Consider the following 15,907-nt stretch of genomic DNA (forward strand, 5'->3'; position numbering starts at 1 on the left):
CTTGCATCCGAGGGGGTCGGGGGTGGGCTTGGGGAGATTGCCCCCTGGGCGAGAGTTCCCTGCTGTCCAGCTCCTGAGCTACGGCCTCCGGTGTCTCCAGGTCAGAGGACACAAACTGCTTTTCTTATTAGTCCGGCAGAATATTTGTAGTTACCTAGAAACTAGAACATTCGTGCATCTCGTGGCCAGTGGCGAGAAGGGAGCGCTGATCTTTCATTTTTGTTTGTCACCTTTAACCTGGTATCTGTCCGATCAGATCCCTTCGAGAACTTCACCAGCGACTAGCTGCCGGGACGGCAGCCGGGTCTCGTGCCCTGAGGATTAGAGCTGTGGTACGAGGAGACCTGGGTGCCATCTCCCCGTAGCCTGTCAGTGGCTGGTCTGCTTCATCTCTCAGGATGTGGTTTTTCTGCCTGCGTAGTGATGTCTTTGGCTGGTCCGGTTCAGGAAAGCTGTCTGGAGAAACGGGCAGAGAAAGGTACCAGGACTGGAGGAGGATGTAAATGTGCTTGGTCCTTGGTAACAATAGCCCTAGAGAGAAGCCGTGGACGCTGGGGGTGGTTGCTGCGTCAGCTGATTGTGTCTCCTCCTCTCCGTACCTGGGAGACCCTCAGGCCAGATGGCCAGCTTCAACGCTCACCTGGAAAGCGTGGAAGAGCCTGGAATCCGAACTCTCCAGGGTCCAAGTCCAGAAGGCATGGAGACCTCGGGTGGGGTGGATAAGCTGTGTCACTAAGTGGCCCCTGCATAGATAGCTCTCTGTTCCCTAAGAAGATGGCCTCCGAGCTCTTATCTGAAGACCTGCCTTCTCTTGTCTCTCTCCCCTTTACGAGACCGTTTGGAAAGAGTGAATTAGGGTTAGCTGTGGGGAAGGGGGCCCTGCTCTTTGAGGGAAGTACTTTGCCCTGTGAGAGACACCGTTACCAGCTGGGCAAGTTCCACTTTTCCTTTCCGTCCTTGCTCCTACGGGCATTTGTTGAGTACCTATTACGTGCCAGGAAGTGTGCTCAGTGCTGGAGACGCAAAGATTCAACAAAGCCCCTGGCTTTAAGAAGTGACGGTCTAGAACAGTGTTTCTAAGATTTTAATGCGCGGAGTCCCCTGGGGGTCCCGCAGGTCCGACGCAGTAAGTCTGGGATGGCCGCGGAGACGTTGCGTGTCTAACAGGCTCCTGGGCGATGCTGATGAGGCTGGTCCAGAGATCACACTCCGAGAACCACCGACCTAGAATGTCCACGTGGAGACTGTAGGAGTCTAGAACTTCCAGGTTAGATCAGTGGAACTTAACAGTGCAAATTCCAGGACCTCACCACCCCTCAGACTACTGACCCAGAAACTCTGGGGGTAGATCCTGGCGATCCGCGTTTTCCCAGCAGTCCGTGCTTTACCATGTCCTGCGGGCGATTTTTCTTTTGATGCAGGTTAAAATTTGAGCCCCACCTATTGGGGGCTCCCCTGTCTCGTACACCGGACACACGAGCCACACTTCAAGGGCTCAGAAGCCACATGTGGCTGGTGGCCACCATATCGGGCGGTGTGAAAAGAGACCATCACCACAGGCAGTTCCAGGAGACAGTGCCGGGAGCCTGCACTTACGCAGGAGATTGTAATTCTGGGTGAGAACTCCATGATCAAGGGGAGTGCAAGGACGTCGCACCCACCCAGGAGGGTGGCTTCCCTCCCTCCTTCCCTCCTTCCACGAAGGCTTCCCCGAGTGGTTTCGGTTTTGAAGAATGAGTCGGCCACAGCTGGGGATTTGCAGGGTAGGGAGCTCGGAGCAGCCCGGGCAGGGGCGGGAGGACCACAGAGTAGGAGCCTGTGTGTGTGTCTGGGGCTTGGGGAAGCAGATGAAGTCGGGGGCGGCAAGGCCGAAGGGAGAGCCTGGGCCAGCGGTCAAGGGTCTTTTGCTTGAGGAGAACCATTTTGGCCTTCATTCTAAAGAAAAGTGGAATTGTGGGAAGTTTTCACGAGTGAGGGCGACATTACTCAACTTTTTCAACGGAAGTGAGGGGCGCCTGGGTGGCTCAGTCAGTGGGGCGTCCGACTCTAGCTTTCAGCTCAGGCCATGACCTCTGGGCTCATGGGATCGAGGCCCGTGTCTGGCTCTGTGCTGACAGTGTGGGGCCTGCTTGGGATGCTCTCTCTCTTCTCCTCTTTCTGCCCCTTCAGCTGTCTCTCTCTCTCTTTCAAAATAAATATATAAACTTAAATAAATTGAAGTGAGATTCTGTAACATAAAATTAACCATTTTGATGTGTTTCTGATGTGTACAATTCGGTGGCAGTGAGCAAATTCGCAGCGATATGCCGTCATCACCTCTGCGGGGACCCCAGACACCTTCCTCCCCCCAGAGAAAGCCCCAGAGAAAACCCCATACGCTTGTAACGCTTGTCCCCCACCCCGCCATCTCCTACTCTTCCCAGTACCTCGTTCAATTTTTTTTTTTAATTTTTTAAAAAAAAAATTTTTTTTTTTCAACGTTTATTTATTTTTGGGACAGAGAGAGACAGAGCATGAACGGGGGAGGGGCAGAGAGAGAGGGAGACACAGAATCGGAAACAGGCTCCAGGCTCTGAGCCATCAGCCCAGAGCCTGACGCGGGGCTCGAACTCACGGACTGCGAGATCGTGACCTGGCTGAAGTCGGACGTTTAACCGACTGCGCCACCCAGGCGCCCCACCTCGTTCAATTTTAAAAGACCCCCTCTTATGTCAGTGGGGCTGAGGGCAGAGAAGGGGGACAAGACTACACTCATTTCTGCCGAGCCCCAGGTGATAAGTGAGAAAAGCAAGTGACAGAATCCCCAGGAATATTCCGGCATTCAAAGAATGCCAGGGTAGGAGCACATCTCAGCAATCTTCATTCCAACCACCCCGTTGGCCAAAGGAGGAAACTGAGGCGGAGCAGGGCGGAGGGCTTTCCGAGGCTGGCCATTGGTCAAGGGGGCCATGTCATTTGACCTCCACCAGCTCATTACTCAACCCGCATGATGGTTGTTACTCACGCTGTGTTATACCCGGCTAACTGCTCAGCCGTCTGGAAAATCCTAGGCTGCTTCTTTGGACCCCATGGTTGTCAAGGAAAATGTCTTCAGCCTCTGTAACAGTGTGAATCTTTCTAAATCTGCAGGAGGCAGAGTGGAGAGGTGGAGAGAGCTAATGGCTTTGGGAGCCCTGATGGGGCTCGAATCTCCACGCAACTTACGAATCGGTGCCCACCGGGCCGCTCCCCTGGACAACCCAGTTTCCTCCCCTGTAAGGGGGGACTGTAGACCCAGCTCGCTAGATGGCTGGCAGGGTCAGCTGGGGTACTGCCCACGAGGCACCCAGCCTCATGAATGTCTCTTCCTAACCCCCATGATTCTTCAGTTCTTTGTTCCCAGCTGAAACAGACCTGGGGCGGGGGGCCCCCCTCAAAGAGAACAGGAAGGGGATGGGAAAATGGCCCTGAACAAGGTTTTCCTACCAAACACTGTGGGCAATTTAAGTAACATATGGATAACTTTCCAAGTGTTCTGAAACTCAGTCTTGGGAAACTTTGCTCGGAAGCTGGATTTCAGTCTTTGAGAGGACACTCTTCTTTGGGGGGGGGGGGCGAGGCATACAAGTGCGGCTTACTGTGGTACCCGTGGGGCACAGCCCTTGACTTCGTGGTGGGGTGGGGGCCGGATGCCATCCTCCTCTTTTCTCAGGAAAGCCTGAAGGTGAACTTTGCATAGGGGTAAATATTTCCCCTTCCTCACTCTGCAAACCGGCTTCCTGTCAGCTATTCCAGAACCTTCCTCCTCCTCTCTGCCCAGCACGCTGCTGGGCACTCTGGGAAGTCAGGCAGAGCCCTGCGTGCAAGGGGCGAGGCCAGGGGGCTCGGGTGGCGGCAGGGAGGCTGGGGGTCCCTCTGGGCCACCTGCTCCTCCTCATCCGGGTTCCTCTTCAGTGGGATGCCTGCACACACCACTGTAAGGGGGCCAGTCTTGAGAGCAGATGAAGGAGAGAAGGCGGTCAATGTTTTCGCAACGGAGTAGGACAAACAGTACCCAGAGCCCGGCTTCTTTCTCCCCGCAGCCAGCCCGCTACGTCAGGCCACGCGCTGCCTTCCCCTGTTCCCGGGGCCCCAGGCCCCCCTCCTTGTCTTCCCTTTCCTTTCCTGGCTGAGCCGCCTTGCTCAGCTGATGGGATGAGGCAGCGTCTCCTGGAGCCATCTCTTCGCCCCGTGCAGGAGTGAGGATGCTCCTCTGGGCTTGGCCTGCGCCCTGCAGGGGCGAGGAGAAACTGAACCGGGGCGTGGGGGAAGCTGGGGGCAGAGCAGAGCGCCCCTACTTTCTCCCAAACAAAGAGGGCCTGCGGGGCGTGCCCCCTGGCTGATGCGGGCCCCCCCTCCCCCGCCGGCCCGGCCCCCAGTGCTGTCCTGGTTCGGAGCCCCTGACCCGCCCTTCCCCACTGCAGACCTCTTTCCTACCCGGGACAGAACTCACACCTTGTTTGTCCCCTAACTGACTGCTCCTCTCCGTCTGGAAAATCTTTTCTTGTTTTATTTGAAGAGCAGAACTGTTCCTTCCTCCCCCTTGGTGATGAGGAAACATTCTGTTGAATTTGGCATCCTCAGCCTTCTAAGAGACCTTGGTTGTTTGTAATTTAATGCTATCAGGTTGTTGCGTAAGCTTTCCCACTGGGAAGCAGGCTCTGCGTCCTGGGCCTTCTGTGCAGTTTGGGGCAGGGGGTGGGGTGGAGAAAGGTCAGAGGTGGGGCTGGGTGAGGGAGAGAGGGACAAGGGATGTTGGCTGTGGGCCCTGGGGAGGGGGGGCGGGCAGGGCCAGCTGGTGGGGGCGCAGTGGAAGTCAAATTGTGTCTCCTTCTGGGACATGGGCCACCGGGCTTGGAATGTCCCCATCACCACGCTCAAGGCCACCCCAGGCCAGCCAGAGTCCTCGGTCCAAACAGAGGCCCGTCTGCCCTGTGTTTCTAGAAAACTAGTATGCTACGGGTATCCTTGGCAAGGACGAGTATTTATATTTAGAAACGAAGCCTGCTTCTTTAGAAGGTTATAGAATGCACACTCCTCAGGACAGGCATGGTCTTCTACCCAGGTCACAAATACAGATGCCAGGCAGGTAATCTAAGAGAAGAAACGATTGTTTTTTGTTAAGTCACGGGCAGTGTTAGGGAGTCCACACACTGGAGAGAGGACCCTGTCTAATGACATTCAAAATTAGTTCAGAAAATACCGTTCGTGCCAAACCTCACTGTCAGAGGGCTGAACCCAGCGTGTGAGTCGCCAGCCTGCAACTTCTGCTGTTTTCTGTCCGTGGGTAGTTTCGGGTTGTTTGTTTTTTGTTTTTTCGAGCCTTTTCGGATGGCTTTGGTTGGGCACTTCCGGCAGGCGCTATGCCAAAGGGCCTTGCTCAGAGCTTTATATACGTTCTCTTACGTAACTTTTCCCACAACTGCATCGGATAATTGCAATCATTTTTCCCCTTCATGGCTGAGGAGACGGAGTCTGAGGGAGGCTAAGAATTCTGCCCAAGGGGCGCCTGGGTGGCTCGGTCGATGGAGTGTCCGGCTCTTGATTTCTGCTCAGGTCACAATGTCATGATTCACGGGTTCGAGCCCTGCATCGGGCTCTGCACGGACGGCGTGGAACCTGCTTGGGATTCTCTCTCCCTCTCTCTCTGCCCCTCCCCTGCTCACTCGCATGTGCACCCTCTCTCTCTCAAAAATAAACATTAAAAAAAAAGGAAGGGGTGCCTGGGTGGCTCAGTCAGTTAAGCAGCCGACTTCGGGTCGGGTCGTGATCTCACAGCTTGTAGGTTCGAGCCCCGCGTCGGGCTCTGTGCTGACACCTGGGAGCCTGGAGCCTGCTTCCGATTCTCTCCCTCTCTTCTGCCCCTCCCCCGCTCACGCTCTGTCCCTCTCTCTCTCTCTCTCTCTCCTTCAAAAATAAATAAACGTTAAAAAAAGAATTAAAAAAAAGAATTCTGCCCAAGGTCACACGTGGAGAAGGGAACGCACCGGATGTAGGACGACACCTGCCTGACTCCAAAGACATCCTCCTACTTACCTTGCTAATACTTCTCAAACTCTGGTCCTCAGACCGTTGGCATCAGAATCACCTAGAGTCAGAGGCCTACCCTAGACTTATTAGGAATCTCTGGGGGTTCTTCTGGTGGTTCGGTTGTGCTGACAAGCTTGCGAAACTCGTCAGTTGCGAGGCTGCCCTTCGGACTCGGGGAAGCACGGCCGCGCGTCCTTTCTGGGAAAGACCTCTGTTCCTCAGCGCGGCCTGCCCGGTCTCCGTGCATCATGGAATGTGCCGCTTCACTTCCGCAGCTGGGGAAGAACGAGCAAGCAAATTCATGAATCATGGTTCTGTTTATATTTTGGTTGCTGAGGCTAAATATTTATTGCTTTAAGTAAGAGGTTCTGCCTTAATTAGAGTCATAACTAACCACAAGTGCACTAAAATGTGTTCTCATGACCATAAGACGTGCATTTCTCGACAGAAAGCCAAATGTAACCAACACTTTTAAGGTGCCGGTGCTGCTGATCAAAGTTTGAAGGTTTATCTAAACCGACAAATAGCTTTCGAAACAAAAAGTAGCGCAGAGAAGTTCAATTTATGGACTTACCTCTTGTTCTTGCTTACTGTAAGTAACAGGTGCGCACGTAGGATCCTGTGGCGTAAAGGTAAAAAGGTGTGGGCAATATAAAACTGAGGCTTAAAAAGCGTAGAAGCCGCATTTGATTTTGAGGCGCGTTGTGTCCACTTCCTGATTTCGCCCCTTGCCCTCCTTGCCCTTGTCCTAGATGGGTGCTCTCCCCATTAAGTCACCAGGAGAGCTTTAGAAGATACTGACGTCCAGGCCCCATCCCGGGCAAATTAAGTCATAATTTCTGGGAAAGGAACCTTGGCCTGGGCATATTTTAAAAGCTCCCCTAGTGATCCTAGTATGCGTTCAGGGATGAGAGGGGGCCACTGTCCTAGAAGGTTTAATGGGCCAGGGGCTGGCTATGTAGTTAGACCTGGGTTCAAATCCTGGATCTGGCATTTGCTGGCTGTGTGACCTTTGGCAAATTACTTACCCTCTCTGAGCTTTGGTTTTCTTCATCCGAAAAACGGGGATAATAGTGCCTGGCTTGCAAGGTTGTCATTAGGATTAAATGAGATAATGCAGGGAAGCAGTTAGCCTTAGGCTTGGGAGTACTTTAACGTGGTGCTTAGGGGGGGCTCAGTAAATAGGAGATATTATTATTACTGTAATTATTGTGTTTAACTCAAATGGGTTTCCATTAGTGGGAGCAGGTATCACTGATGAGAACTAGGGGACCAGGGGCAGCTGTCCTGGGGCTCAGCCTTAGCTCTAACGGTATTAGATGTTTCTCATAATCAGACTCCACAACTCTGGGCACCCACGGGGGATGCTAGTGGGATCTTTTGAACTTTGTTCCCTTAGCGGTGCCAACGAGATACTGGCATTTGGGGCAAGACAATTCTACGCTGAGGGGGATTTAAGGAAAAGAAATGTTTTAACGTTTATTTATTTTTGAGAGAGAAGGAGAGAGCGTGAGTGGGGGAGGGGCAGAGAGAGAGGGAGACACAGAATCGGAAGCAGGCTCCAGGCTCTGAGCCATCAGCCCAGAGCCCGACGCGGGGCTCGAACCCACGAACCGTGAGATCATGACCTGAGCCGAGGTTGGACGCTTACCCGACTGAGCCATCCAGGCGCCCCATTAAGAAAAAAAAAAAAAAGTTTTAATTGAAGTATAATGAACGTACGGTGTCCTGTTAGTTTCAGGTGTACAATATAACGATTCCACAAGGCGGGGATGTATGTTTTATAATTGCTTACCCACACTCTGGACTCCTTTAAGATAAATTCCGCTAGAGTAGGAGGTCTGCGGGCCGGGCTGGAATATGTAATTGTGTCTTTCCCGTAGAGCCAGCAGCCATGGGACAACCAGCACTGGCTGGCCGCTCTTGATGACGCAGAAGGGGGGATCGCTTCTCAAGTGGCCACACAGAGGGGCTTCTCTAAGCCAACCTCTTTCTCTTACCCCCTGAATCTTTACGTGGGGACCGTCCACTCGGTTGACAGGCACACTTGTTATGACTGGCTGGATTTCTCCGGCGTTGAACCCCCTGCTGAAATAAGGCAAACGTATGGAAATATTTGTTTCTCTGAAAAACGAATCCGGAAAACCAATAGCCTGAAAAAGAGCGACAGGAGAGGCTGTGGCCAACAAGCAGAACCCCTGGTGGTGAAGACCAATTAGCAAATGTATTAATTAGGAGCTGGTGTATTCTTCTGGAAACGTGCCGGAGGCGGAGACCAAACCCTGGTGCCCGCGGCCGCCGCAGGACAGGTGCTCAGCTCCTGCTTTCTGGTTGACCCGCAGGACTCTGGGCTCATTTCTTAGAACTGGACACTTCACTCTTCCTTAGCATCTGGCCTCAGAGGCTAAGCAAGTCTGTTGGAATTTTGTGCGGCGTGGATATGCACATAAGCAGGCTCCACAGTTCCACCCACCGAACCCCCAAACTTCCGTGCAAATGCCCCTCCCGGGGGTGGAATTATCTGCAGAGTCCTAGCACGTGCGGTCGGTCGGGGATGCTTCCTCCCTGCTCTTTGGCCTTGAACTGCAGCATGAGTTATGCATTCCAGAGCCACGTGGGAGTGCGTTTCAGGCTTGCTGCAGTTCTGAATTCTCTGTTCCATGTGCGTGAAAAATTGAGAGTGGGCTCTGTCCGTATTTACGGGAGAGGTGGTGCCCGATGCGGAGAATGCATTCGAGACATCTTGGGGCGGGCCAAAGAGCTTCCCCTTCAGCCTGCCGAACCCCACTTGGTTTCGAGAGCCCCACGCCCCTAAGCATAAACAGCCCGTAGACGTGAGTTGTTTTGTGTTTGGTTTCTTACTTCAACACTTGGGGGACTCCAAAGCTGGCTATGAGAAAATCCCAAGAATGCGGAGCATTTCCGGTGTGGGGTGCTGGGCCAGGGACATCAAAGGTTCTGTTCGCTGCGGCGCGAGGGCAGAGACTTGGGTCTCGTAGCCCCCTCCCGCCCATCATCACTGCTCTCATATTCACGCCAGCCGAGCATGGGGAGGTTGCATGACCACAGTACGTGTGAGCCGCATACCGCGTTTGCCTTGGAAGGGCTTTCTACACGCTAACTTTGTGGAATCCTTGGCTCAGCTGGGATGAGGGTGGGGTGTGTGTGGGAGTGGTGGGGATGGTCATGGATAATTCAGTGCTCCATGCATTCAGGATGTTTCCATAAAGCATGACCTCATCTCCCCCAGCCCGCCGGTCCTCATGATACTGGTGGTCACTTTTGACTTAGTGGTAACAAAAATCATTCCTTGAATTACCAAAGTGGAAATTCATAGATTGCACGTAGATTGGCCTTACCCCACCCATCCCCCCCAAGAGGCAAGAGGTCAGAGCTATTACTAATGCTGTCTCCACAACAAGGGAACGACTCATTAACTCAAGGAAAAACAAAGCAAAGCAAACCAAAAGACAACAATAAAATCCTGGCCAGATCAGTTGTTGGGCGTTGAGCAGATCACACAGCTGGGGGAGTTTCTGCCTTTCTCTCTTTTCAAATAATTGTATATATTTTTAAATGTTTATTTATTTTGAGAGAGAATGAGCAGGGTAGAGGGGCAGAGGGAGAGAGAGAGAATCCCAAGCAGGCTCCACGCTCGCGTGATTCATGTGGGGCTCAATCCCATGAACTGTGAGATCGCGACCTGAGCCGAGACCAAGAGTCACCCGGGTGCCCCAAATAATTGTGTTTTGAAATCCTAAACAGTCACGTTATGGTCAGCAAGAAGACAAAGTCATTTTTATTCGACCTGTTTGTTAAACACCTGCTATGTCTTCAGTGCATAAGGCTGATAAGGTCTCATGGAGTGGAGATACACCCTCAGAAAGTCCACGAACAAACCAGACAGCCTGAAGTATTACAAGTGTCGTGAAGGGGGCGCCTGGGTGGCTCAGTCGGTTAAGCTTCCGCCCTTGCTCGGGTCATGATCTCACGGTTCATGGGTTTGAGCCCCACATCGGGCTCTCTGCTGTCAGCGGGGAGCCTGCTTTGGATCCTCTGTCCCCCTCCCTCTGTCTCTTCCCCGCTCATGCACACGTGCGTGCGCTCTCTCTCTCTCTCTCAAAAATAAATAAACATTAAAATAAAAGGGTCATGAAGAAAATGAAGCAACGTGGTTCCCCAGAGAATTACAGAAGCACCATTTACTTATGTTGAATCCGGTGAAATAAAATCAGGGAATGCAAGGTGTTGGCTAGAGGAATAAAAATAGCTGGTTGTAAACGAAGTCATTCCTGGGAGCCTGGGTGGCTCAGTAGGCTGAGCGTCCGACCCTTGGTTTCGGCTCAGGTCATGATCTCGCAGTTCGCGGGATCAAGCCCTGCATCAGGCTCTGTGCCGTCGGCGTGGAGCCTGCTTGGGATTCTCTCTCTCCCTCCCTCGCTGCCCCTCCCCTGCTCGCTGTCTCCCTCAAAATAAACTTGAAACGGTAAATTACAAAACAAAAAAAGAAGCGATTCCTTTGCTGGAGTGATCAGAAACTCTCAGTGCTTTTTGAACAGTTGGAAAACCAACTACCTGCCTTGTCTCACAGGGGGAAGTGCAGCCAAGCAGACCACGTGGGAAGGTGGGCACCGGGTCCCGGCTCTGGCCTACTGGCCTGGCACCGTTCCCATCAACGTCACCAGCACTGCCTTGTTAAGGTATGAGACCCGAACTACCTTGAAATGTTGGGATTCGGGGCTAGAAAACCACGGACCGAGGCTCCAGCGGCTAGAAACCTCGAGAAGAGAGGCCTCATCGGCCACCTGCCTTGGCCGGGCGTTCCCAGATGCCTCCTACAGCTCTGATCGTAGCCACACGGATCTCCCCGTAGGCAATCCCACGTGCTGAGTTAGGGCCCACAGTGGCTCTTTGCAAGCCATCCTCTGGGGATGATCTTGGTGACAAGAGGGGACTGGGCGGGCTCTGTGGCCTTTGATGCGGAGTCATGGCGGTGGCTCCTGGCGTCGGTGCTGTACTAGCAGAGAGGTTAGCGGTAGCGTGTCCCTTTTTTTGGCTTGGGCCCGGCAGACGGGAGGGAATAGACCGCGTAAGCCACAATTGTTCCATCCTTGGGGGTAGGGTGACCGCGGGAAGCCAGCATATCGCCAGCAATCACACGGGCCCAAGAAAGGCACCTAGGTGTCCACCTACCCTGCAGGGGAGGGAGAAGGAGGCGGCCCCACTGGGCTGGCGAGGAAAGAATGCACCTTTAGGTGAGGACATTCCTACCCGTGGCAAGGAAGCTTCTGCAGTGAGGTTGCTCCCTCTATTCGAAGATCTCACCCTCGCTCTTAGCTCCCTGTTGAGGCAGATCCACGAGGCCCCTTCCTGGGCACGGCACGAGGCTGTGGTGGCCCTTCCGAGAGCGATTCCACGCAGCTGGGTAACCAAGACCCGTGATGGGAACGTGTCGCTCCTCCAGATGGGGACTTCCTCTCTGTGGTTCTGTAGTCACTGGCAAGGGGGCGTGGCCGGGCGCTGCTCAGGGGCTCAGAGCTGTTGGTCTGGTCAGAGGCTAATTTACGAACCAGTTCTGTAGCTCAGTGGGCCGTGGCCTCAAGAACACGGCCTCTCAGAGGAAGACAAGCTCCCTGGGCTCCTTCCCGCATCCCCAGACCCGGTGGGGGAGCCGGGACAGCCGTGAAGGCCAGGGGAAAGGAGGGGTTAACAGCTCTGACGGCCAGGGTGGGTGGGTAGGCACCGTCCCTGGCAGCCTGCGGGCCCCCACGACCCCACGTCAGCCCTGTGCCATCAGGGGGTGCAGGCAGGTGTGACAACAGCGAGCGCTGGAGTCTGTGATGTCAGGCCGGCCGGGAAGAGGGCCAGATGGACTGCTTTTTATGGGGCTGACTTGGTGCGGTCAGGCCAAGTGTTCACAGGCTGGGCTGGCTGCGCACGCACAAATAACTCGGCAAGCTCTCAAGTTCCGTCCCTGCACACCGAGCACACGCTCCTCACGTGAGAAGGGCGTTTGCACCTATGGTCAACCAGAGCGCCATGATACCACGGCACCGTGGCGTTCGTGGCCTAAGGCCCCGGAGGAGACAACGGACTGAGGGAACCATTTGGTGACCCAAGAAAGTGAGTCTTGGTACCAGACCGCGTTTGCTCGAGAGCTCCTGGAATTCTACCAGGACAGAGCCGATCCGTTACATCGGCCCCTTCGGAGGATATTTTTTGGCATTCAAGTAGTCTCAGTTGAAGCAGGAAAGTTCATCTCCATAGAATTCACCCTCTGGCTGTTTCCTCACATAAATCCACCTAAAGCAAACTTGGGTGGAGCGTCCTTACTGTCAGGCCAGGCCACCAGGCGTCTACTGTTGTTTTCCATGACTCCTTCAGGGTCGGCTCTGAGGAGAATAGCCTTCAGATCCATTTTCAAGAAACCGATGGTACTTCATGTCCTTGGAAACCCCACCAGGCACTCCCTCCTCCCCCAGAGTACTTATCCGCTATTCTAGTTCTTTATTCCTCAGAGGGACGTAGATCTCCTTTCAGACCAGAGGTAAGTCCCCTGAGCCATAGAGCTAAGGCCAGAATACCTTACACCTCAATTCTGGTGGCCCCGAGGAATTATGGGAAGAGAGTGGTCAGGTTGATACAAGTACTCACATGAATGCAGAAAAGTGACAAATGCATGGGGGGGGGGGGATGGCGAGGGAGGAGGGGTCCACACGAATTCCATTTTCCATTTGGTTCCCTTTTAGAGATAATCCCTGTTAATGTTCCAGCGTGCACCCGCGTAACGTAGCGAGGTCAAAGAAAGGTCTCGCACATGTCCTGACCCCGAAGCCCAGTGACACAATTACAGAGTGAGGGAAATTCATTTGTTCCACAAATATTTATTGTTGTGTCCAGCTGTGGGTCAAGCGTTGCCCTAGGGACTGGGGATGGAGTAGCGAGCAAATCAGACAGAAAGTTCCTGATGGTTAGGAGCTAACTTAGGAGGCCGGGGCTTTGGCGACACGTGTCGCAAGGGCCTGGTGGTTTGAACCTCAGCCTCTAATGCAGGTTAGCTCCACATTGGCACTGTTGACGTTCTGGGCAGGATCATTCTCTGTTGTGGGGGCCCGTCCTGTACATTGTAGGATATTGAATGGCATCCCTGGCCTCTACCCACTGAATGCCAGTGGCACCTTCACCCTGACCTGTGGCGACCGAAATGTTTCCAGGTGGGACCAGATGTGCCCTGGGAAGACACACTCATGCTGCTTGACGGCCGTGGCTTTTTTTTGTTTTTTAATTTTTTTTTAACATTTATTTATTTTTGCGAGACAGAGTGCAAGTGGGGGAGGGCCAGAGAGAGGGGGAGACACCGAATCCGAAGCAGGCTCCAGGCTCTGAGGCTGTCAGCGCAGAGCCCGATGCGGGGCTTGAACTCACAGACTGTGAGATCGAGCCCGACGCGGGGCTTGAACTCACAGACCACGAGATCGGGACGTATACAAAGACGCGAAGGTTATGCTCTGCATCTCTGAGCTGGGAGGCCACCGTCTCTATTCAGAGCAGAGAACCTCTCCTGCGATTACTGAGGCAACACGAGGTGGCCACATCTCCTTTGGGAAAACAGCTGAAGGTTCCGTTTAGCCTGGAGACCGGAGGGTCCCCGGGAGGGGGGAGGGGCCGGGCGGCTCTCTTCAGATGCCTGAAACGCAGCCGGTTGTGTGGAGGGCTGATTCACCTGCCTCTGTACCGTCTTGAGGCACACGTCTCGGAAGTGGAAGTAACAAGCAGGCCATGTTCACGTCAGTGCCCTCTGGTTCGGTGTCACCGCGAGAGCAAGGTCTAGCCACGCATCTCCTTTCCAAGTCTCCCACTCTTTCCTGCATCTAGCGGTGGGCAGTGGAGGGGGAGAGAGGGAGGGGCCTTGTGTGCACCCTCCCCCCCCCCACCTCCCGCTCCCAGCTATGCTCTGCTGTGGAACGGATATGCGTGCTTTGTGTCGGGCTCTTCTGATGCTCTGGGACCCCCGTGTCCCCTGAAAACGGTGCTCTTGGGTTCTTCTACTGGCCTCTGAGAAGGACCGGAGTCAGGGGTCTGGGGGAAGCTGCAGCCCCTCAACGCTTCGCAGAGGGGCTTAGGCCAGGAAGGGGTGGGTACCGAGTTTTCCCAGGGGTCACAAGAGGGAATTACAACAGGAAGAAACTTACAACTAAGCGCTAAAAAGGCACTGCCCCTCCCCCGCCTTTGCTCTTGATCCGGAGGAAGTTCTGTTCTCCCCTCCCTCTGTGTCCGGGCCCACGCACCCCCAATCCTTTCCTTGGCAACCTCCTTGCCACTTCCCGCTTCCCGCCCTCAGATCACACCGCCTTTTCCCAGCTATAATGTCCCCAGCTTCCAGGAAACACCTCCCTTCCCAGCCCTTCCCTCTGCCCCGGGATGCTCTCCCCCCAGGACAGCCCAGCACAGCGCCTGGGTTCCCATCCGCAGGCGTCCCGAGCCTGGGCTGTTGGGCCCAAGCAAGCTCCCAGCAGCCCTTCTGCTCCAGCCGGGCCCTCCTGCACCCTCCTCCCCACGGCCTGCTCTCCACGCCCGGGTCCCTGGGGTGACACCTTGCATGGGGACACAAATACGCACACTTCCTCTGAACAACCTTCGGTGCCGTGGGCTGGCTGAAGCCATGTTAAGAAAAGAAGAAACTATTTTCACATGGGCAACCGGCAGAGGTGTCCCCTGGCCCACTCTGATGGCAGCCTTTTGTGTCACTTCTCATAACCCCAGTGAAGTGGGGTTTTCCTCCCTCCAGAAGCCAAGGCCGACTGTCTCTTAGGCCAGGGAGGTGGAGGGCCGGGCCCAGGAGATTTTTTTTTTTTTTAATATTTATTTATTTTGAGAGAGAAAGAGAGCACAAGCTGAGGAGGGGGCAGAGAAAGAGGGAGACAGATGTTCCAAAGCGGGCTCCATGCTGTCAGCACAGAGCCCCACGCGGGGCTTGAACTCACGAACCACGAGATCGTGACCTGAGCCAGAGTAAGACCAGCTGAGCCCCCCAGGCTCAACCAGCTCAACCAGCTGAGCCACCCAGGCGCCCTGGGACACGTGAGATTTTTAATTTCTTCTAAAATCAGAAGGAGGGAAGAAAAGAACTTTTCAGTTGAAGACAGTGGTTTAATATATATTATTTATATATGCATCTTTCTGTCAATACAGATATGAAATATGATTTTTAGTATTTCGTACGGAAGCAGGGGCCCACGAAGGCCCAAGTTCCCATATATCCCACAAAAGTCAGAACGTGGTCCTGCCCAAAACCCCCATCCCAAGAATCACCAGCCACAGAAACTTGAAAATGTAGATTTTTTTTTGGTCTCTTTCTTGAAGGTTTCAAAGACTGTCAGGACCAGTTTCTTAGGTGGGGTTTGAGGTTTGGAGCAGCTGGGGTCCCTTTGGTGGCCTCCCTAGGACCAATGTTGTCTCTAAGCTCAGGCTGAGTCTGCGGGCCCAGCCCCGGGATGGCATGGGGACTGTGTGTGCCCTCCTCTGGGCCTGACCTCGGGGGCTCGGCTTCCTCCATCACAGAAGGAAAGACTTTGGAACGGCCTGAGCTTGGCAGGATTGGCCAATCATCGGAGATGTTGAAGATTTTCTCGTGGGCCAAAGGTTTTCTCTGTGCTCCGGGCGGATGAAGTCCCTCTGAGGATCCTGACGAATGAATTCTGAGACGTTAGGGTTCCCTGAACGTGAGACTTTAGTGCTTTAGTTCATTAGAATGTGAAGCCTCATGATACAGGGGAGAAAACCGAAGATGGAAAGAGAAAGCATGCCATCCGTTCCAGCCTGACACAGACCCTGTGTTTCCTGCTCGCTCGCTGGTGAC

General features: G+C 54.0%; 1 protein-coding gene across 4 annotated transcripts in view; it reads left to right on the plus strand.

Moving 5' to 3' along the window:
- ARSG (arylsulfatase G) overlaps positions 1-15,907 on the plus strand; it is a 70,464-nt gene that overhangs the window by 42,223 nt on the left and 12,334 nt on the right. For 3 of the 4 annotated variants that reach the window (XR_004342921.1, XM_032591215.1, XM_030294573.1), the window contains exon 8: positions 10,640-10,748. The exons of the other annotated variant lie outside the window; for it this stretch is intronic. Coding sequence is in view for 2 of the 3 variants with exons in the window: in XM_032591215.1 (XP_032447106.1) it covers positions 10,640-10,748 (109 nt within the window). In the remaining variant the exon portion in view is untranslated. The remainder of the gene's footprint in view (positions 1-10,639; positions 10,749-15,907) is intronic. 4 annotated transcript variants of the gene reach the window in all.

This window comes from Lynx canadensis, chromosome E1, assembly GCF_007474595.2.
Source record: "Lynx canadensis isolate LIC74 chromosome E1, mLynCan4.pri.v2, whole genome shotgun sequence".
Taxonomy (NCBI): domain Eukaryota; kingdom Metazoa; phylum Chordata; class Mammalia; order Carnivora; family Felidae; genus Lynx; species Lynx canadensis.